This window comes from Enoplosus armatus, chromosome 5 (genome assembly GCF_043641665.1).
Source record: "Enoplosus armatus isolate fEnoArm2 chromosome 5, fEnoArm2.hap1, whole genome shotgun sequence".
Classification (NCBI taxonomy): Eukaryota; Metazoa; Chordata; class Actinopteri; order Centrarchiformes; family Enoplosidae; genus Enoplosus; species Enoplosus armatus.
The window spans coordinates 25,767,756-25,790,607 of NC_092184.1; the positions used below are offsets into that span (position 1 = coordinate 25,767,756).

General features: G+C 42.3%; 3 protein-coding genes across 4 annotated transcripts in view; all 3 read right to left on the bottom strand.

Moving 5' to 3' along the window:
• Window positions 1-57: 57 nt before the first annotated feature.
• On the bottom strand, window positions 58-6,859 carry LOC139285519 (uncharacterized). Its single transcript, XM_070906087.1, has 6 exons — window positions 6,718-6,859; window positions 5,712-5,806; window positions 4,654-4,810; window positions 4,327-4,503; window positions 3,430-3,477; window positions 58-2,875 (listed from the first exon to the last, which is right to left on the bottom strand). Exons 1-6 carry the CDS (start codon window positions 6,857-6,859, stop codon window positions 1,950-1,952), a joined length of 1,545 nt encoding a protein of 514 aa, XP_070762188.1. The 3' UTR covers window positions 58-1,949.
• A 4,090-nt stretch (window positions 6,860-10,949) lies between these two features.
• On the bottom strand, window positions 10,950-17,226 carry LOC139285285 (synaptosomal-associated protein 25). Of its 2 annotated transcripts, none has more exons than XM_070905824.1 (7): window positions 17,094-17,226; window positions 15,109-15,150; window positions 14,515-14,563; window positions 12,728-12,839; window positions 12,254-12,397; window positions 11,946-12,090; window positions 10,950-11,057 (listed from the first exon to the last, which is right to left on the bottom strand). In XM_070905824.1, exons 1-7 carry the CDS (start codon window positions 17,172-17,174, stop codon window positions 10,992-10,994), a joined length of 639 nt encoding a protein of 212 aa, XP_070761925.1. In that variant the 5' UTR covers window positions 17,175-17,226; the 3' UTR covers window positions 10,950-10,991. The 2 variants fall into 2 exon arrangements, with proteins under 2 accessions (XP_070761925.1, XP_070761924.1); XM_070905823.1 differs by lacking the exon at window positions 12,728-12,839 and adding an exon at window positions 13,929-14,046.
• A 4,525-nt stretch (window positions 17,227-21,751) lies between these two features.
• Window positions 21,752-22,852, bottom strand: part of LOC139285043 (calpain small subunit 1-like) — a 7,236-nt gene continuing 6,135 nt past the window's right edge. Inside the window, exons 9-11 of the mRNA XM_070905472.1 lie at window positions 22,812-22,852; window positions 22,482-22,540; window positions 21,752-22,102 (exon numbers count right to left, since the gene is read on the bottom strand). The exon at window positions 22,812-22,852 is cut by the window's right edge and continues 76 nt beyond it. Of these exons, the coding sequence (XP_070761573.1) occupies window positions 22,076-22,102; window positions 22,482-22,540; window positions 22,812-22,852 (127 nt within the window). The 3' untranslated portion in view covers window positions 21,752-22,075. The remainder of the gene's footprint in view (window positions 22,103-22,481; window positions 22,541-22,811) is intronic.

Sequence of the window (22,852 nt, forward strand, 5' to 3'; positions counted from 1 at the left end):
ATGAGGTATATCTCCAGTTATCACCACAATTCAGAAAATACTCTCCCAACAGATGAGTCTTCTTGTAATGATAAAATCTTTATTCTCAGGATTTGGTTGTAGGAAACATCACACAGCCTGGTCTTACAGCAGACAGTTACATGTCATTTGGTCAGTCAGACAACTGCAAGTGAGGAAACTTTTCAACGGCGGGGGGGGGGGGTCTGCAGATTTAGAATACAGTGCTGAGCTGGACAGTGGACAGCACGAAGGAGGCCAAAGAAGAGAGTCAAAGAAAGAGAGTTTCAAACGCACATCGTCTTCAAGTCTATCGTGGGCAGCAGAACATCCGAAATATCAACATGTACGTGAGCCGTTTCCAGGCTCAGGCGGTTGTCTTAGTTTCTCATAGACAAAGCTTTTAAGCTGCTCAGTATATTTGGGATTTCATGAGGAAGACTGTATCGAAACTCAGCTGGCAAAATCTAAATATTGGGCATTATTAAGGTCACTGTTTTTAGTTGCACCTGTGCTATCACACAAATTACAACTGGGCCCCAGTGCAAGATGGTCGTTTGCTCGTGTTTATTACCATTACTTGTTGTTGAAACAGTGTGACGTAACTCCCACGTGACAATCAAACCACAGAACTTTGATAGCTATAGCACATTAGATTAATGTGCAGACTTTCGACAGTTCAGCAAATAACTGACAATAAGTTGATTCAAACTTTACCTGCACTATGAAAAAAACCCCAATAAAATGGTTATTCATATCTCCTCATTGCCACAGGATACCTCTGATTAAAAGGTAACACCCACTCATTGTGATTTCAGCTGTATCGGCTGACACTCTGACCCAGACTACCTTACAGTGAGTTAGGCATGTTTCAGGACAGGTATCACAGCTGTCCAGTCTGAGACCTTTCAGAAATGGGAGCGTCTCCTCATTCAATTCAACTGTTTTGAGACAGAAAACCTCTGATCTTACATAATCCATGTAACTGAGGCAGTCTGAGGCCAAACATGAAGGCGATATGGATGCAGATTACTAGATCGCAACAAGAGCGAATCATTTGTCTTCGTCATTTTGGAAAAACCTTTGGGAATTACAGAAGCTAACGTTTTCATCACAAGCAGTAAATTCAGCAGTAACCTCAACAAAACATGTCACTTAAAAAATATTTTATTGTAATTTGTGTAAACGTCCACCTCAGGTCAGCGATGAGGACATGTGCTTTCTGCTCCGTCTCCGCAGCTCCTGCCACGCTGCCCTTGAGCAAAAACATCAAACCAGGTGTTCCTCCAGTTGCAAAGGACAGCGTGACTGTGGAGCTGATGCGACATAGATCAAGTTTAACACTGAAAACATTAAGATGGTGGCCGGAGGGAGGCTCCCACTCTGATGCAGAGTTGGCCCCGGAGCTCAAATGTAGGGTTAGTACTTTTATGTTCTACTGTTAGTTTCTTTGTTAATTTTCTCTCTTTCAGTGCACCATTCAAACCAAGTGTCCCAAGAGTCTGTCCTTGAGTATCTTCATCTGTGTTTTTATCTCCACATATCAACACAATCCAGTCTGTGTTTGTGTGGACTTTTGTAACATGGCGACGCGATTTCAGCAGCTCAAAATTCTACCTTTAAAATGCCAATTACAGTGTGAGCCTTCCACAAACAAACAGTAAATACAGAAGATAAAACAAGATTCAGGCACATAAATAAACAGCCTATGATATCGTGGCCTAAAACTGCATGTGTTGGTGTCACCAGTGTGCCTTTGGGCAAACAGTTTGTCCCGTTTTCGGGAAAGGAAAGCATCTGTTTAGCAGCCACAACGGCTATTAAAGTCAAACATCACCCATCAAGACAAGACGTTGAAGTCGGGATGACTCAACGTGCCACTGCCAGAATGTAGCTGCACCGACTTGTGGTTGTCTCTTTTGAAAACCTACCAGTTTGTTCGTGTCCATTTTTCAGAAGTGTGAAGTCGGATGATGATGTGTCGCCAGTTGTCCACTGTTGGCTTTGTCTCTCAGCATAGTCAGCGCTGTGTTGGAGAAATCCCTCAGGATGTCCACCGTCTCCCTCTGCAGCAGCAGAGACTCCTGCACAAACTCCTGCTGGCTCTCCACCAGCAGCTGGACAGACTGAGCCAACATCTCCAGAGACTGAGACACCGAGGTCAGGAGCATCCTGCTGGCACGCTGCTGCTGGAGGCTCTGAGAGGCCATCTGAGCCACGTGGTCATGGGCCCTGCGGGAGGACGCTCCGGCCGGGAGGGGGTCGAACGGGTTTGAGCCTGAGGTGGAGGGATTATTGGGTGGGAGGACTGAGGAGGAGGGAGAAGGTTGATGAGAGTTGGAAGAGGGGACAGAAGAGGAGGGAGTGGAGGTCGCAGTAGGAGCAACAGAGGAGGAGGATACAGCAACAGAGGTAGTGGGAGGAGTAGGAGGTGGTGGGATGGAGGAAGAGGAGGGCACAGGGTGAGAGGTAGAGACATTTGCTGTAACAGGTGTAGAGGAGGGGGCGGGAGGGGGAGCAGGGAGGGAGGAGGCAGTCATGTTGGAGCTTGAGGGGGACTGCGATGGGGGAGGCGCAGCAGAGGATGAGGCGGTGTCTGAATCTGACACTGAAGGGAAGACAGAGGAGGTGGAGGCCCCAGAAGAAGATGGTCCAGGTGGAGGTCTGGAGGAAGTGTGGTTCTGGACGTGGTTGTGGTTCTGGCTCTGGCTCTGGCTCTGGCTGTTGTTTCGGGAGTACGTGTGGACTGGCTTGATCCTCAGCAGGGCGTCGTCAGGCAGGGGGTCCAGGGAGGTGGAGGTGGAGGGGGGCGGGGGAAGAGAGACAGGATAGGAGGAGAACATGGAGTCGTCATTTTCGTCAAAATCCATGGTGCGTTCTGGTAGATCAGAGAGAGACCAACACGTCAGTCAACTAAACTCCCCATCACAAACATGGCACCGCTTTAAAGTGGCTGACATTTATCAGCATTTCCTAAACCATCTATTGGTCGCTTGGGTTTCCTGTTTACAATCAAGATGTGCACAAAGAACATTTTCTAAACATTTGTTTTCCTTTTTTCACAGGTTTAACAAGAAGCCACACAAAAGCTACAAACCCATCTTCAAGTCCTTGTAGGAGCACGATCCCATTGTTTCCTCTTCTGATACCACTTCTGATGCATAAACTCGCGGCATTGATCAATCATATGGAGTTTTATTCTTGTTCAATTTAAAATCTTTGTTCGTCACTGTGTGGATCTGAGTGGGTCGCTCTGTAACTTCACATCACTATTTAACTCCTGCCAACCAACAAACCCATTTCATCTGCTTGTTTCATGTGAATTTAAATGGACATTTTAGATAACCCCATGCCATTTAAGGTTCCCTGCAGTCAGAACCAACAGTCAGGTGGCTTGGCTGAAATATCTGCTGTATAAAACTACATTCTTACCTCCATCGTCAGCCAGGTCGAAGTCAGAGGAGGAATGGAAAGGATCGCCTGCAAAACATGACAACGTCGCATCATCAGAGGGCTCAGCAGCAGTTGGAAAGTTTCACAATACCAAAATGTCTAAGAATACCTCAAACTTGAAGTATTTAAAGAGGAGGCAATATAGTAGAAAATAAATCAAACATGCATAAAATCAACCTTTCACCACTGCCATCACCGCTGAAGTTACTGGTTATGGTTATTTGATTTCTATTTTAGTCAGTCTTGTTGTAACTTCTTCATCTTTATATTCTCACAGTGGGGGTTCTTGTTATAAGGATGAACATACCTCTTCTTAGTATTCTTGATATTAACTGGCTTCCTCCTTACAACTCATCTTAGTCTCTGTCTTTGCCCCATTTGCTTTAATATTTGTGACGCTCAGCTTTAGTATGTTTTTCTTATCAACCACAGTCTGCTTTTTTCATACTGCCAATCTGCCACCTATTAACTACTGGATGGGGACTTTTTTGTTCAGTCTGCGCAAGTGTGTCCCTGTCTCCTATCTACTGTGACCCTGTGAAGCTCAGAAACAACCTCGACTGGCATATAAAAATGCTACCAGTCATTCAACACTGTTCAGTAACTGCAAATACAACTCTACAGGGGAACAGTGAAGAAAGCTGTATGAAATCTGTGCACATGGTGGAAAATTAAACAACTACAAATCATTTCTTTCTGGTTACAAATCAGGGAAAACACACCAATTCTGATCTCACTTTAGTTTGAGCTCACTCTAGCAGTCACTTGGGTACAGGAACAGTCTTTGTAGAAATATTGTGTATATAGAGAAACTGACGTTAGTGTACACGATAATGTACAGACTCACGGCGTTAACTAGTATCCAGCTCTACTTACCAAGTTCTTTCTCTGGCGACGAGAGAGGAGAAAGGTCTACGGAGGCTCCTCCAGGTAAGGAGTGGCCACTGTCTGTCAAGCTGAGGTAGGAGTAAGCTGGAGGGTTAGGGGGTGGGCCTTTACTGTAAAGCTTTGAAAAATCATCATCTTCACCCAAGTCCAGATCACTGTCGCCATCTGAGAAACAATAAATGAAAAATTGTTCATTAAGGATTTAATTTTTGTCTTAACACCACAGCTGTCCCGGTACTATCCAGGATTTACTCTCAGCTGCTCAATCCAGGTTTCATAGACAATGTCCCGCTCTCTTCGCTTGCTCCTTCTCACCTCCTCGAGGACTCATCATTAGTATTTTATGGACCATCCTCTCCACGGGGCCCAGGTTCTTCTTCCTCAGGTTGTTGCCATTGGGGCCCCGCAGGGCTATGACGCGCCGCTTTCCATCACATTTGAGGTCTGCCCATTTCTTCATGATCTGACGCACCTGTGAGAAAATGAAACCTCCTTTAAAAAGTCTTCTGCTGTGAGGACATACATCATTTCCATACAGGAGTCTGCTGCTACGGCCACCTCTACTGATGCTTCAAACTAGTGCTGAAACAATTAGTGGATTCATCTGGACAGAAAATGAATTGCCAGCAATTTTGATTATCAATTAGTCATTAATCAGCCACAAATAATACATACACTCTGGTTCCATATCGTGTCATAGTAAATGGAATATCTTTGGGCTGGTGGTTCAAAACAAACAATTTAAAGACGTCCCCTTTTGGCTTTGACAAATATGACGGGTACTTTTCACTCCTGTTCAACTTTATGGACGAAATGATGAACTGATTTATCAAAAAAGTAACACTAGAAGTGCTAATCATTCATCCTCTGGGACTCGCGAGGATTCACGAGATAAGTCTGAGGGGCTCTGAGATGGTTAATAGGATAGAAAAAGAGACAAACATGTTTCTGCTGCACAAAATTGCTTTTAACCTTTTTTTTCTCTCTTTTAATTAAAGGCCTCTATAAATAATTAAAATGATTTGAAATAATATACAAATAGAAATAATCTGAGAAGGAAGGATCAATCTTTGGTTGAACTGGTCACAAACCGTACATTAAGTGGACAAATCTTTCTTTTAAAGGGTTGCAAGTTAAACATTTGGGAACCACTGGTGTAATCTATACAAAAGGCTTATATTTTGTGTGTATTTAGAAACATATTGAATGTACATTTTATAAACTAAATAAAGAAATAGGTCTGAGAGTGTACCTCAAAAGTACATAGTCAAAAAAAAAAAAAATTCATAGATAGCCTGTAAATTCACACCACCATTATCACTAACATGACTAAAAGAATAGTAATAATAATAATAATAATAATAATAACAAACCTCTCTGTGATTCTCTCCCAGACTGTTGATCTGATTCGTTATTTCAGCCCAGGTCTGTTTCTTGGTTTCAGCCGACACACCCTGGTTAAACTTCCCTACAGAGAGGATATATGATGTGAGACACATCAGTCTGGGTCATGTTAAACAATTCTTAACCATCGTGGTATTGTCAATCCACATCGTTAATCCGGCTCATCTGCTCCCTCTGCTAGTGAAAATCTTTACATGCCGTTTTGAGTAAGCACACAATCTACACAGAAACCCAGACCGCCAACATCTGTTAAGAGTTATAGCCGATTTGCTGTTGCCACAGCTGTACCGGACATCTGAATTGCAACCTACCAAAAGAAGCTTTAGTCTAAGTTCACCGGCACCAACAACATCAAAGTGGGATATCACAGAGGTATGGAGGAGCTCCTTGTTTACAACTGCAACAACAAAGTGTTTTAAATGTGTTACTGCTATGAGCCCCCCCTCTGACTGGCTTATTCCCCATAGCAACAGTGGCAGAGGTTCATTGGTATTGTAGTATTTAGCCCGTCCGCCATGCCTGACTGACGAACAAACCATGAATCCCCAGAAACCAAGCTGAAATACCTGAAACTGGTGGTCATTACATAAACCTAGAGGACTGTTACATCCTGGAGAGTCCCGTGTTTCTGTGTTAAGCAACGTTGAGGATATCGTTAAAAGAAAACACTGAAATAGGAATGCAGACTGAAGAAAAAAAAACACTTCCAGAACTAGCCAACCACTTTATAACTCTGACATCAGAACCGAATCTGTGTCACTGGATCCTAGTGTTCCTAGCTGAATCTGTTCCTAGTGTTAGGCAATAAAACAATAAAGACGGACGATAATAAGCTTGATAACATTTCAGTATATAGTGGAATTACAACACTTTCTACAGGCTTTGGACAACAGGCAGCCAAAGATCCAACCAAACGAAAGGAATAAAGGTAACCTCCGTCCAAAAGCCAACACACACACAGTCCTTCCTACTCACTGAGGATGATGTATCTGTTCCTCTTCACCGCCTCCAGCAGCAGTTTGACTTCAGTGAAGGAGAACCTCGGTTTGGATTTCAACCCTCCCTTTACACCTCCCACCCTGAACTCTTCATCTTCATCACGCCACGAGGCCGACATAGCTCCCCCTCCACCTCGTCAGCTCCTCCCCCTCTTCTTCTGACGGCCCGCTACAACTCAGTTTAGTACAGAGTCCACCGCCCTCCAGGACTGTCTGGTCCTGATCCACCTGCCAGTCTGGACTGAAGACACCGGTCTGACTGCAGGGGGCCTGCAAAAGAGGAGAGAGACCGAGAGAGAAAAGAAGTAGAGACAGATTAAGGAGACAGGGAGGAAAGAGAACACAGACAACACAACGTGCGGAGATGAATTAGATGTTGCACTCTACTACAGACAAAGTCAACTGCAACCACCATCAGACTTTCTGTCTGATTTTGACAGACACACAGTGGTGTCTGTTTGCACAATTATCAGTCATTGTGCTCCTGTCCCTTTTCCTCTTGAAAGCCTAATTTTACTCAGAAGGGCCGCATGCACTTTAAGAGTAAAAATATACAGAATATTATATATTAACAATAATATTCAACAATAAACAAGATTTTATGTGGCACATTCTCAAAATGACAGATTTGCACCTCTACTGTAAAACAGAATTATGGCCGCTAGTTTTTCGTGATACACATTAATGTGTATGTTGCTTATTATTATTATGCATATTATTTACTTATCAATTCTGATTGGACAATTTTTCTGATTACCAGTGGCACTGACAGCTCCATCTAAGAACAGGAAATATATTTGCTTCCGTTTCTGCCATGTGGATCATCCTGTCCGACACTTGGTGGCAGTATATAACACTATCCAAGTAAAAAACTGTGAGACAGGCGTTTTTTCTTACCAAGATAAATGAATGCATGTTTCAAAGCAAAGACTGCTCAACTTTTCAGTAACAACAAAATATGGTAAAAGCTGGTGGCAGGTGCACTTGTTGAACTATACCTGCAGCTTATGTTTTAATGATCACAGTGATGTACTCAAAAATTAATATCCAGACTTAAAACAAATTAATTCAGACTAGTACTATAGTATAGTACTATATCCACCCGTGATGACTCCTACACTCATATGTAGCGTGCCACTGATAACTTAAGGTACAAATGGGTTATACAGATGTAGATTACAGATTCAGATTTGCTGCTCAATATCTTTTCAGCTGAGTCACAGCTGTCCGCTCATACTCCACTAGAAGCAGTGCCACACTCTGTGCACTTATGTCCCGAATCTCAACATCTCATTCTAACACTACAGCTGCAGCACGAGAGCCAGTGCTTTTATAAGAACTGGTTTAGAAATGGTGAAGAAACTTCATGGCTGTAGTAAATATACGAAGAACAACACAAATAGTGACATTAGAAAACAAAGAAATAGTAGTAAGAATACATATTTGAGCAATAAGCTTCTGTAGAGTTGGACTGGAGTTGTTTTCACAGGCGTAGACCATAAACTGCATATAAAGATGATCTTTATATCTTTATATACAGTCTATGGCGTAGACCAAGAACATCTTTTTTTCTTTAGCTTTAGCCCCTACACTGCCCTCTTCTGGTTGGAAGAGGAAGTAAAAATGCCTTGGTAAAGAATTACATGGAAGGATGAGTTATGTTCTGTTGTACTGTGATTTTTAAAGTAAAGACACAAAAACCCTGTATACATCACTCTGTAACAAATACCCTAAAATATATTTAACAGAAACAAACGCCAAAAACTTCAAACAGGTGAAATACGTTAGACTAGTTCAGCTTCTCAGATTAATATGGTTTAATTTCTGTAATAATATAGTATTTTCCCTCTATTTTTTTATTTGTTTGGTTTGTCTCTAGCTATTCAATTAAAGTCTGCTTTTACCACAATACACCAGCATGGTGTTAATACGCGTAGCAGTTACTGTCAAAAAACACAACGTACTTAGTTGTCAGTACATTAACGGCTGAGGACAACTTCTTAATGTAAAATAATATAAATTAACATTGCGTTTGTTCTGGCCACGTGGCCCGTCTGAGCCAATCCGCTGCGATCTTCTTGAGTCTTTGTTGAGCTCGTGCCTGCCTCTCCCTCTCCTCCCCCTGCCGCTCGTGCCTTTCGGCTCGCGCAGGGAACAGCCCAGCGACCCCGCCATCTCTGTCCGCTACGGAGCGCCGAGAGGCTGCGACGTGGAAACGGCGAAACCTGACAAACGGCGAATTACGGGACTGACACATGGAGCTATCGTGGATGTAAAACGACGCGTTACCAGGCAGCGTGTTGTAGTCGGGCACCGGACCGCTGCGCGGCTGTCAGTGGCCGAGACAGAGGACGAAATGTCTGCTAGCTCCGCTGACGTTACGCTCTTTTTCGCATTGTAGCTTAACGTGCTGATCTGTGCGGGATTGGCACGCGTGCGGCCTTTAAACGAGAATTAATCGCGATGTGCGGTGTCAAAAGCTAAATATGTAGAAAGTAATTACCAGGAAAAATGGCGTTGTTCTCTCCCTCCCCTCCTTCCTCCGTGGTTCTCCCGAAAGTTCGGAGTGACGAGAACAACGGAACTGCGCAGACTCCGCAGCGCGAGAGAAATTTTTTTTCTCCCTTGAACGCGCAACGTATTCAGCCCCCGCGCGCCCCCAGCTGCCCCAGATACAGCGTGCACCAATCAGTCCCACTTTCACTTACATCAAACTCCAAACTCACGAATTCACCACAATTAACACGTTGTTGGTATTTAATGAGAAAAACTGATGAGTAACCTTCCTCACGAGGCTGAGAATTCCCCCAGACACCCCCCCCCCCCCCAGCCTTGACATAATTAGTCCAAAGCCTTGCAAGCCATATTATTTGTGCACGTGTTTTATTCGTAACGTTCATATTTTAGCATTTCATCACAACAAACACAAATATACTTTGTCCTGGTAGAGACAAGCATGGCGGCCTGCACAGGTGAGCAAAGGCCATCAGCTTCAGTGTGCTAACATATTACCAACAACCACAGCACAACCACAGCATCTGAACTCCAGCGTTACTCCACACCACATCTGGATGATTGTGAACAACAATGATGCCTATTGAACCAACACATCCATAGCAGCTAGTAAAACAATGTGTAATTGGGTATTATGACAAGCACACAAATAACTGCATTGCATTTTAACAAATGTTGTGATTCAGGAGTCCTTACAGTGTGGGCAGAAACCTTGGTGAGCTCAGATTCCCCGTCAAATGGTGGAATGAGGTTACAAGAACAACACCAATTCATCGTCATTTCACCACCATTTTATGTCAACATGGAGAAGAAAGAAGATGGAGAGGTCGGGAAGAGCAGGTTCCATGTTTGACCGCTTGGTGTCGCCAGAGATCCTCCTCTGGGGACAAATGCGTGTTTCCTGCTTCTGGGCAATACCCGGCTGCGCGTGCAGGGGGCGCCATCACGCACGTGTTTCACCCCCTATGGAACATTTCAGACTGGAGAAAGGGGGGAGGGGTGTGTGTACACAATGTTTACATTTGGAAATAAACTGGTTGCTGATAATTATGTATGTTTTCTGTTTTTAGAAATTTGGACATGTATTCTCCACACATAGAGCTATTGTTTGTTTGTTGTTTGTTCCGGTAAAAGAAAAAGGCCACTTTTTGGCTTAAGAAAAACGTCCCGGCCCACGCAGGCGCTCTTCGCTGTGTTGTTCTCCACATGTTCCCCTTTTGTGAAATTATTTCTTGATTCATATATTTGGTGTTGTCTGATTCTGCTCTCTGCTGCTGCTGCTGGTGATGGTGCTGCTGCACTGACCCAGATTCCCCACAGGGACCAATGAAGCTTCCTATGATCTAACTCTCTGTTGAGTGACCGCCGAGGCCACCTTGAGGGGAAACACGTGAAATGCAAAGTGACAAAGGCCTTGCTGTGAAATCTCCACAGAAATAGAGTCATAATAATCCTATGACACATTTCAAAAGGGCTATGTCATGTCAGTATCACAGAAAAACTATAACTCCCTATGAGAATATTATGAGAATAAATACGAACATTATAACACAAGATAATAGATAATGAACACCTTATAGGTCACTATAACCTCACTACTGAAAATCATGGACTCAGTCATAGTCCATAGTAAAGCAGAGAAGAACGGCGGCAACACTTTGGCACAGCATGCAAAAGCATAGTAATTGCAAGTAGGATGAATTAGTAGAAAAAGAGTGAAATGGAAGAGCGCTCCTTCTATCGTTTCATGAGGTTGTTGGCTTTCTGGTTTGCTGCGTCGATGCGGGACACGTTGAGGATAGCCTGCAGAGAGAGTTAGACAGAGAAAAGAAACGTTAAGAACCTGGTGGACAGAACCACTGGAGCTCTCTGATCTTTCAAATAAAAGTTTTCTTTATTGCAATGGCGAATCAAATACAGTCTTCCCAAAGCAGGTTGTGCACTAAAGCAGAAATACTAGAAGATACTATTAATAAAAAAAAACAACTTGTTTTTTCGCTGTTGGAGGATCTATTTGATTTATTTGATTTTTATGCATCTCTTACCACATGCCTCTGCACTAAAGCAGGAGTGTCCTGCTTTCACCTCGCTCTCTTTCTCAGACAGACTGTTCAGTATCAAACTGAGAAATCCTGATGCAGAGTTCACAGAGGACCAGTTCAAAGCCTTTGATCAGTTGAGAAAATCTCCTAGACTGCCAGTCATCACACTGTTAGTACTGACAGAGTTGTGCTGTTTTGATTAATTTCGAAGTATTTAATGACATTTGGTGACCTATTCTATCAGACTTTACAAAATTTGTAGTAAATTCATAGAGCCCCAGTAACCCTGTTAAAGGAGACTGTGCTATTTTTTAGTTAACGAACGTCCATCTAAGAGACTGCTTTGTTTAATCACGTGCATCAGAGACTGTAAATTGATGGTAGGTGTGAATGTGAAAGTGGTTTTCTGTCTGAATGCTTTAGTCCTGTGTTTTTTAACTCCTGTCTGCAAACAAATATTCCCCTAGTGGGTCAATTAAGACTTAAATTAAAAGAACTGTTAATATCTGGTGACAGCCGATCACCCTGTGACATTAGTTTGCATATTTGTTGATATTTGGTGCTCTGTGACATGCTGTGATGTTTGTTGATACCTCATGAAACGTCATGATGACACACAGTGCTAAGCGTTGTAATGTGACAGCAGTACCTCGCCCTGTATGCGGTCGATCTGGACGTTCTGTGTGTCTATCTCGTTGCCCATGTCCAGGGCCATGCTCTTCAGATTCCCGATGATGCTGCCGACGTGAGTCAGGTTCTCCTCCATCTCGTCCTCACGGGCATCGTTAGTCACCCTGAGATGGAGCAGAATAAAGCGTGTGTGTGTTTGTGATAATGGCCTGTGTTTGGCCAGCTGCCCTTATGACTGATGACTGGTAGTATTACATTACACTACATTACACAGCGGCCTCTCCCAACACAACAGCCAACCAACCTACAATAACACTCTCTCTCTACCTCCGTATGTATCCTCCACTCATGATCATTTGCTCCCTCTCATCGACCACTCGAGAAGACGGCGGCTGATTGGACACAACGCTTTGACCAGAGGCTCCGCCCCAAACTGCCTTGTACGCCCCGCTCTCCTCAAAGGTCTTCAGTCTGAGAGAGAGAGAGAGAGAGAGACCTATGAATGTCTGTTTACTGTGAGTTCAGCCTGCACAAGAACCACACTGTACCCACACTGGTCCTACAGCTGAAAATCCTTACAAGCAGCAACTTAAGCAGGCAGCAAAAGGAAGCTACAACAACTAACAAACAACTCCCAGTGTCTGCAGCAAAATGTGACACAACAAGAAAGTCTTTCTCAATGTGCACTGTCTAATGAACTGAGCAAACAGAAGACATCAGGATCATCATATACTTACCTCAGAATAAAGTGTGGAAGCAACACACACACACACACACACACACACACACACCTCCACCTACTTATCACAGGAGCAGAGGCCACAGCACTTGCCCAGGTCAGTCAGGTTTTTCTCAGCCTCCTTCATATCAGAGTTGATCTGATCCAAGCCCTCCTCTATACGCTCCAACTGCTCTATGAGAGGAGAAGGAGGAGTGGGAGAGCGGAGGACGGAGGAACAGGCAGGAGAAGAGGAAGAACGAAAGAACGAAGGTGGACATGGGGAGGAAGGGGGTGACGTGGGAAAGAGGACGGACGTGGGACAAGGCGGTGAAAGCATAAAGAGAGGAAGAGGATGGAGCAATAGAGGTGAAGGGAAAAAGAACCAGGAGGGAAAGAGGTAAATAAAAGAGGAGGAGGAGAAAAGACAAGAGGAAGAATGGAGGGAGAGGATGGTGGAGGGGAGCGGAGGAGGAAGGCAAAACAAAATCCGAAAAAGAAAAAACAATCACAAACTAGTTCCCAAAAGCTGAACTGAAAAACAAGACCGCCACCAGCAACTGAACACGAGACGCCCAAAACTAAAAACCAAAACAATCCGCTCCCAAATCAAGAATAACGTCACTCTGCACTAACAGGGCCGAGCTGGCTGACCTCTGACCTCAGTGCCCAGTTCCATCATGGCTTCTGGCTCAGGTTTAGGTTGAATAGGAATGAGGGGTGGGGTGTAATAATATAATATAATATAATATAATATAATATAAAGCATTATATAAAGAAGATATATTTACATGGTGTTATTTACAAGACCCAAAGAATTATTTAAATTTGTTAAATTAATAAAATAATAACTCCTACATTAATGTATTCATAATTTCTCCTTTATTGTATTTATATTTGTCCAGAGTTTGATTTTATTTCTGTTTTTTTTTCTTACATGAGTAACTATTTCCGTATACCTCCTCCGGTCATTGTGGAATTAAAAAAAAAAAGTCTAAAAATGTTTTGTTTTTCTTGACACTTTGATGGCAAGAGTTAAGGTTTTGTTGAAACCTGGTATCATCAATCATGGTCAAGATAACAATAATCATTTTGTCAGTGTGGGTGTAGATTGTGGATGTGGGTAAGCTGGCGCAGAAAATAGTTGGATGGATGAAAGGAATGAACAGATGGATGGATGGAGGGGTGAACTCCATAGCGGAACCAAACTCCGATAAACGACTTATCTTCATTTAATTCAATGGAACTGGGCACCAATATGCAGATCCTGGAAACCAGACCTACTTCCTGATTGGCCAGATACACAGACCACAGCACTGGGCCATGTCTGTCAGATTCTTCTCTGCCTCTCTCATGTCTCTGTTGATGGAGTCCATTCCTTCCTCAATACGCTCCAACTGCTCTGTTAGGAACAGGAGTGTTACGGTGGTGGGTTTTATGGTGTCGTAACAACACGAGAGACGGACAATATACAACAGATGGTTTCAACCGACTGACCTGATTGGTCAAGGGCCCTGCTGTCAATCCCCATAACCAAAGCTCATGACAAGTCTGAAATGTCCTTGAGTGGGTCTCAAACCTGTTCACAAGTGCACGTGAACTAACTGAAAGTCTTCTGAATCTCTCTGTGGACTTACTGGAAATACGCTGAGAAGCTAACATTTTTTTCTTTTAAGTATAATTTTACAGCACAATAAAAAGCCATGTTCTTGTTAAGCCACATCCCAAAATACTGAACCAATACTAAAATATTGGTGCAAAACTCCTGACCGTCTTCCTTGGAAAACAGGCCTTTGTATTTCCCAGTTGAGAACATTATTGTACAAGGCTGAAAGGAGAATTTAAAGAGTGATCAAATAGAATTGATTACCTCCTTGTTCATCCAGCATGACCAAAGCTCTGATCCCAGCATCTTTACTCTGGAGGAAGGAGCACAGAAAACTCATCACTGATAGCAAGCGGTTATGATCCATGACTTCCCTTCTTTCAGGCAGCCATTGGTTTCACTTCAGTTCTGTGAAAATCAACGTGCAGAAACTTGCTGCAGATAGATATTATATGATTGTCATGTGGTGATGCAGCTGCGATGAGAAAGAACTGTTCCTGCTCACTTCTGACGAAAAAGACAACGAGGTGATCAATGTTATATTTCTATAGTAATAAACTGAAGCCAATGGCTTCCTGGATGACGGACAATATAATTACTTATCTTATGCTTTGGAAAATGGTCAGCAGCAACATGTATGTCAGACTGTTTAACCAGTATGTGGTCCTTTCCTGTCTCTGCTCTCACCCACTCTTGTTTTCAATATGTCAAAGCCCACAATCGGCCTCCAGCAGCTTAAAGTCATTTGGCGAGACATCTTGTGGAAACAACAGTGGAAACACTGGCTAATGTCGAGATGATGACGCTAACATGATAATGAGGATGAACTTTGTTCTCTGGCTATGAGTGTGTATGTACCTCCTCAACCAGCTGCATCATCCGCCTTGTGCTCTCCAGGGACTGAAAGACACAAACATTGGGTGTTTCCGATAAATTCAAATTCACAGCGATAAATACAACATTCAACAAGTTACAAACAATACAAAACAATAACTCAATTACTTCAATTACTAGTTTCAATCAGTGCAAATTGTGAGGCTCGATCATGGATGCATTTCTTCAACATTTCTACAACTTCTCCATGTACAAGTACAAGTACAATGTACAAGTAGATCAGAACTTTTCCTGCACCTAAAAATGAGCAGCGCTTTATATTAACTGGTCTGTAAATATAAATAAAATGTTCAAATTGTACATTTCTAATAACTGAATTGAAATGAAATGTTACAAAGCGTAACCGAGAGAGAGTCAGAGCACACAGCAGGTCAGCTGGGAAATAAAGTTTACAATAATAAACGTTCAGTTGGGTTTATTTCAAGTAAATTCCTCTGGAAATCAACAATCATCAAGCCTTTTAAACAAAATACCAAAATACTGTTTTTCCAGGAAATCATTTAGTCGAAACATGCGGTCACAGCCTACCGTTCCCAAACTGAGTGACAGGTTAATATACCAAACCCTTGTTGTGAACGTCAACATGAACAGACAAACAGTTTATATGTAGATTTAAAGTCAGAAATATACAGATCAGACTTTTAACTGCTGTTTTGTCCTGAACCTGAAGTCAACACACAGCAGACGTGATGACCTGCGTTTACACAGAAATCCTCTCTCCCAGTCTTTCCACCCCTTGCTGTGTGTGTGTGTGTGTGTGTGTGTGTGTGTGTGTGTGTGTGTGTGTGTGTGTGTGTGTGTGTGAGAGAGTGTGTGTATTTTGTAAATATCATGTCAAAGCCCTGGGGACTTCCCCACCGAGGGGATGATGAGGTGACAAATGGCTTTGACCTGCAGTAGCCTTTAAACTCCAGGGAGTGTGTGTGTGTGTGTGTGTGTGTGTGTGTGTGTGTGTGTGTGTGTGTGTGTGTGTGTTCAGCCCCGCCCCACACTGAGCGCATGAGCTCATCTGTGCCTGATGTTCCTCTGCAGATTGTTGCGCTAGGACCCCATTTATCGCTATGGCAACCAGGTGAGCCAGGTGTGCTTAAAGGGACACTCCTGTCCTCTGTAGAATCCTTCCATGTGAGCTTTATTGGTATGATATTGTTGACCACTAACTGTGGCTAAGTTAAGCTGAATAATTCATTAATTAACAATTAATTAGATCTGTTGTTAGTAACGCAAAATATTCTTCTCCAAGTTCACTGCTGTTTTTCTCTTTCTTATATCATTGCAAACTGAACTTTCACACAGCTGGTTGAACAAAACAAGACAAGATATTTGAAGAAGGCTCTCGAAGCTGAAAAACCTTCTAACCCCTCGAACAAAAAAGACTTTTAGCTATAGTATCAAAATGTTGGAAAACAGATCTAGCCAGCAAAGTTTTGGTCCGTTTGAAGAAGCCCGCCTAAAGCCACAACATACCCCAGTTAGATTTGGCATTTCTTATGACTGTACTGTAATCTGAAGGGCTCGCTGAGCTCCATGAGGACCTCACTGACGCGCTGATTCTGAAAACTCAATTAGAACGGCCAGAAACAGCCATCTAGTGTCCACCCACCCTGAAGTCTAAGAGATTAAAACCTTAAAATCAATTAAGCCCGGTAGCAGTACTGTATTGTAGATTTGAATTGATATGGTCTGACTGGTTAAAATCTTATCCAATCGCCTGCAGATTATGAAAACGCACATTTAGTCTCGCCAGCACCCAGTGAGATGAAATGTGTGGCTTTGTGAGGCGACTTTGGTCAAACACTTGAGCTGAAGAAGCAACTAAAGAGTGTTTATCTGACAATACTTTAACTATTCTCATGGGGTAAAACCATCTGGTACTCAGAGTGGGGTTTAATATTTAATAAAGCTTTTACTTACAGCTATGATAATCTACTCAAGATGTTCTTACTTACCTCATCTGTGACCTGATTGGCTCTCCTCTGCAGCTCCTCCTGCTCTGTCAAGATGGGCGGGTCTGACGCCATGTTGGCCATCTGTGCGTGTGTGTGTGTGTGTGTGTGTGTGTGTGTGTGTGTGTGTGTGTGTGTGCGTGTGTGTGTGTGTGATCAGTCCCAGGTGACCAGATTAGGCTGCAGCATCAGGTGGTTTTGGCACCTGGAGAGCAGAGTGACACCATCATTATTTATAATGACTGACAATAGAACAGAGGGACGAGCTGACAGACAAAGTTCTCATCTACATAAAAACAGCTCAGTTGACTTTATTTCACCAAAATAACTGTCTCAATGCTGCTTGCCAGGGAGTCCTGGGTATATATATTAAAAACAAACAATAGAACAGTGAGACAACTAAAGCATAACAACATAACGGTGCAGGTTCCATTTGAAAGCCTGTAGACCAGTTTGTTTCTCCAGATAATGGCACCGTAATACTGCAGGCTTCAACACAGCCTTCCTGCTACATGGATTTCATTATCACGGACAAAGGGATCTTCTGTTCAAATGAAACAGGTTTCTTCCAGATTTACCAACCTGCAAGCACAGTAATACATTGACAACTTGATTATAACAGAGAGATTTTGTGTAAGATCAAAGAGATCCTGTACAATTATTTCTCATGTTTTATTTTCAACAAAAATGTATTCATTGTTCAATACAACACATTAAAATGTCAAGCTCATGAAGTAGTTATCTTGTGTTTAATAATAATCAGAAGAAGCTTGTTTTTATTAGCAATAGCTTCTCTCTTCTGGTCATTGAACAAATTCAACAGGACCTTAACAAAACAAGCTTGAAATGTAAGATCACAAAATACTTTGTGGCTCAGTAATGACTCCCTAAATTAGCACAACTTAACGCTCTCTCGAGGGTTTACCGTAGCTGCAGCGTGGGAGACCATGTCACATTCAGGGCTTCCTGGAGCTGGTTCTCCTGACAACCGAGCCGACACCAGGAACGCCACTCAGTTAGTTCGCTGGTAGCCAATAAAACCTAAACCTGTCCTCTAGTCTAATCTGAACATCTCACTCAAGCTAATAGCTGCTAATCTGGTTCCACTTATTTCCAATTTTTTTCCAATTTTGTCTATTTTCAACTTCCTGTCTGTTTTCAGGGAACTCTTGAATCTGTAAAACCAGATTATTTCACTTGTTGCTCCGTTGGTTTGGGATAACAAACTTGGATCTGAATTGAACAGTTAGCTTTACAGTTCATATGACAACACACTCATCATTTTGTGGCTAATAAATATTTCTTCCAGGACGCTCATCATTTTCTCATTCTTTTTTAATTATCCAGGAGAAATTTACAACAAGCTGGTTGACAAAGAGAAACAGTTGGCTGCTGTCAAAACTACAAACCCTATACTGTATGTATATGTATATATATATATATATATACACACAGTGAATCTTTCCTCTCTTATAATTACTCTCTCCTCTCTAATCAGATGATCAGACGACCCCACAATGTCAGTGTCCAACCAGGTGTTGGGTCCTCACAATATCATAAAAACGCCCTCTCTGCCTACTGTGGCTCCTCCACACACGCTTTTCTTTTCAGACATTGTGTTATCAGGCTGGAGCATCATAATTAGGCCTAACCACTAATCACCACCTGCTGGAATAAAGAAGAGGAAGGAGGGGCAACAGAGAAGGAAAGAAAAGAAGAAAGACTCTTGATGCTCTTTGGTGCAAACTGGAATCACGCGAAACAGAGACGGTACTGTAACTAAATAATGTCCTGATTGTATCTGCCATAAACCGACGAATCATTTAGTCTATAAACTGTGAGGAAACATTCTCATCTTAGTCACCAGGTGGGAGGCACAAAGGTATTCTGTGTACAACGATATTAGAGCATCATTACATTTTTAAAGCTGTTTTCTGTCCGACAGAAACAAGTGATCTGTTATAAGAGACGGAAACCAGTTTGACTAATCACTTGTTGCACTAATGACGACACTTTTGAGACGCATGTGTCCGCTTGTACTCCAGTACTGTGATCTCTACTTGTGTTAAGTAGAGACAGCAGTATTATATATGCAATGAACCAGCTACCTTGGATGTATCTGATAATCAGTCTGTACACAGTGAGCCATGTTTGCGTTGTAAAAACATGCAAATTGACCCCTTTGACCTTCTGCAGATTTTAAAGATTGTGACGGACACTTTGCACGCTTGTGAACAATATGGAGCAGAAAATCCAAGTATGGACAAAAGTGAAGAAATCAAGCAAACTGCATTCATCAGGGCTGACAGTGACTTTAAGCATCAAAGTCCTGCCGCACCTCCTGGTGTCCGCAGAGGGTAAACAGCAGAATAACACAGTTTACACAATTGCATGTATTTCATTGGCAAACGCAGTGCGTTACCAGATAATGTCTAATTGAGTTGCAGCAAAAGTTTAGCCAGTTTCAACTTCATGAAGGTTTTCTTGGAACCAGCATCTGGTGGCCGTAACAGGAACTGCAGCCGTCTACACATCATCATCATCATCAGCAGCAGCAGCAGCAGCATGAGCCATTGTTTTACTACAGAGAGAGTGAAGACACAGAGCCTCGGCCGTCCAATCACATTCACCTGTTTGTCAGTAACCTTTCAATATCCGACCAATAAGACGACAGCAGCATTTGACCTGAACAAGATGATCTCTCTGTGTTTCAGAGATCTGATTCTGATTAAAACTGTACACAACATCAAAGTCACACAGTCAACAGTCAGTCAGGGCTGAATTACTATCAACACGTATTCTTGTTTATTTCAAATGGTCAAATGTGTAAATACTGAATTTAAAGCAGATAAAAGATGATGATTGATGATGAATCAGCTGGTATTGATCTTTAAAAAGCCATTTCAGTTGAACCAGCTTCCTCTTTACTCACACACACACACACACACACACACTGTTCACACACACAGCTGACAGACAGATGTGACCACCTGCAGTTAAACACACTCACTATATTCACTGTTTACATTGAGAGAAGAGAGACACACAGACTCTCACTGGTGGCTTTCAGACCGTTTCATAATTCATTTTGTAATTAAACTGATCTTATTTGCAGTTTGTCTTTACTGAGCATGATATCTGCAGGCTTTACACTAAACCTCCAGACTTCTATAGACCTATAGACCCATTTCATATTAGTTTAGTCCAAAATACTTTCTCTCTTGTTTAAATCATCAATTAAACTACACTTCAGCAATCCGCTGCTTCTTTTTAATTCCGGCTTCACAACTAAACACGAAACAAGACGCGTTTTCATCAAATCTTCAACTTTTAGTTGATAGTTTCTTCCCAGATATCTCCATTTATTTTAGATGAAGAAAGCCCCCTCACCTCTCAGCGGCTCCTCTTCAGATTCTCTGGGACTTTTTATCCAGATTTCCGCATTAAACAATCCGCAGTCGGCGGCAGAAACCTGTCGGTCCTCCTCCGGTGTCCCTCCTCAGCATCTCTGCCCCCCCCTCTCCTCTGCACCGCCCCTCTCCTCCACACCGGCCCCGCCCCTCACCAAGCGCACCACAGTGTCAACACGCCGACACTAAAACTGCAGAACAGTAATAATATTCAGCTGTGGCCATTTGAAAAGGTCGACTCAGATTTAAAATCACATGTTCACCATCAAAATATAATGTTCCTTTCTTTGAGAGTCAGCCTCATATCAAAAGGATATTATATACAGTAAGAGTATTATCTGTATGACATAAAACATAAAGTAGCATGTACCAATACTAGGTCACAATACAAACACAGTACTAAATAATATAGACACTATTGGTCCCGTTATAAGACTAATAAATAGGAATGATCATTTAAATCTGATATAAATGCATGAAAATATCATATAAGAAGATGACTTTTATTTTTCATAATTGTATTTATATAAAGAAATAAATAGTTGATTGTGACCTAAACCAGCAGCTATGAACCTTTTTGGTTCAAGAGACAAATGAACCTGTGACATTCAAAAGATAAACAGCAAAGACTCGAGAAACATCTGGAAATAATGTTTATAATTTATAATATAATCTTGTGATCCTTTGTGGGTCTTCTATGAACTTAAACCACGACCATAACATACAAGAAGAACAGGTTCATATTAACAATATATAATCTGAACCTGACTTTAATCTTCATTTAATACACTCACTGCCAGAGGGGGAGGAAGTATTCAGATCCTTCAGAAGTAAAAGTCCTGCATTGACTGTTTACTCAAGTAAAAGTATAGAATTATCTTTCGTAATACCTCAAACTACATCAGTATCACTACAAACTCAACATCTGGTCTCAATCTCATAAGCTGCAGTTAAAAACATATGTAGACATTTATGGTATAAATCCAATATTTACACTAAAGTGGTACACTTTGATATATATTCAGATATTTTCTACCTCTTATGCTCGTGTCTAATGCAGAGGTGATCCAGACTATAAGTTTGAATTTTATGACAGTTTATCCTTTTTTTTTTTCTAACTTTTCTTGTCTGCCACAAGTTCCCTTCACTGTTTGGAATAAACAGAAAACCTGGCAGTCAGTGTGAGCAGTGAGAGCCACAGAACTGAACTGATGGGAAAAAGAAACACAACAAAAGGTTGTCACACACCACTTAACTGTAAGTTGTGTCACTTTATTCTCTTAAACATTCAGAGTCAATTCCGAAAACACAACTTTTCCCTAAAACAAACTATAGAAATCTGTGACACGGGGAGGTTATAGCGCCGCCGCCTGGCAGCAGCAGGACAGTGCAACAGCAGCGTCAGCTTGACTTTGGTCCGACTTAGATTTAGCTCTACGCTAGCATTTTGGTCCAGTTACCATGGAGACGGTGGGGTTTCAAACACTATTGCACATCCAAGTGGAATGAGAGGAATGAGAGGGAGGAGATGAAAGAAGAGAAGAAGTTTGTGTGGAGCAGCTTCCCTCCGTCACCTCACGAATACATCGTCAGCTGAAGCCACTGTGAGACAGAAACACACACACAGTAAACGTCAAAGCATCTGATCCATTCAGTGTGAATGTGACACCTTCAGTTTTCAAAATCCTACTCTCTGAACCTTGTTACTCCACATGAGAAAAGAGGATTAAAATGCTGATTCACTCATATGTGTGCCTTCAGTTGTTACTGTGTGGTCACTTCTGCTAACTGGCCCTGAGTATCGCCTCTCAGGCTACATACAATACCTGCAAAATGAATACCTGCAGACAGCACTCAGGGATAGATAAGCATTCTAACTACGTTTTTCAGGTTAGAAAAATCATTTCATCCACGTTTTTATTTACAGTTACCCCCCTCTGGAACCAAACCCGACACTGAAGTGAACCAAACAGTGTTTTACCTCCTTGATGTCGAGGTCGATGGAGCCGCTGTTGTCCTTATCCAGGGTCTTAAAGGCTCCTGCAGAACACACACACACACATCCATCACCAGGCCTGATGACTTAAACTGTCATATTAATATTTAAACAAGTCAATACTGATTATTGCACATTTTAAAGAGTAGCTTGTCGCTGACGCACTGTCACAAAGATCGACAGCACAAATGTAAAACATGTGGAGATGCTTTTAAAGGAAAGTTGTTTACATTTGGTTGCAAAATGAAAAATGAATGGTGAGGAAGGTGAGGAGGTGAGGAAGGTGAGTAGGAAGAAAGAAAGAGAGAGACTCACTGCACATGGCGTCCAGTCGCACCAGGCAGCCAATGAAATTG

What these genes read in the sequence shown, in the direction of transcription:
- LOC139285519 (XM_070906087.1), bottom strand. Translation starts at nt 6,859, where the DNA reads ATGTCGGCCTCGTGGCGTGATGAAGATGAAGAGTTCAGGGTGGGAGGT. An exon ending in GAACAGATACATCATCCTCA is followed by an intron (nt 5,807 to 6,717) that starts GTGAGTAGGAAG and finishes TCCTCTCTGTAG; the next exon opens with GGAAGTTTAACCAGGGTGTG. An exon ending in CGACCTGGCTGACGATGGAG is followed by an intron (nt 2,876 to 3,429) that starts GTAAGAATGTAG and finishes CTGATCTACCAG; the next exon opens with AACGCACCATGGATTTTGAC.
- LOC139285285 (XM_070905823.1), bottom strand. Translation starts at nt 17,174, where the DNA reads ATGGCCAACATGGCGTCAGACCCGCCCATCTTGACAGAGCAGGAGGAG. An exon ending in CCAATCAGGTCACAGATGAG is followed by an intron (nt 15,151 to 17,093) that starts GTAAGTAAGAAC and finishes TGTGTCTTTCAG; the next exon opens with TCCCTGGAGAGCACAAGGCG. An exon ending in TCGACCGCATACAGGGCGAG is followed by an intron (nt 11,058 to 11,945) that starts GTACTGCTGTCA and finishes CTCTCTCTGCAG; the next exon opens with GCTATCCTCAACGTGTCCCG.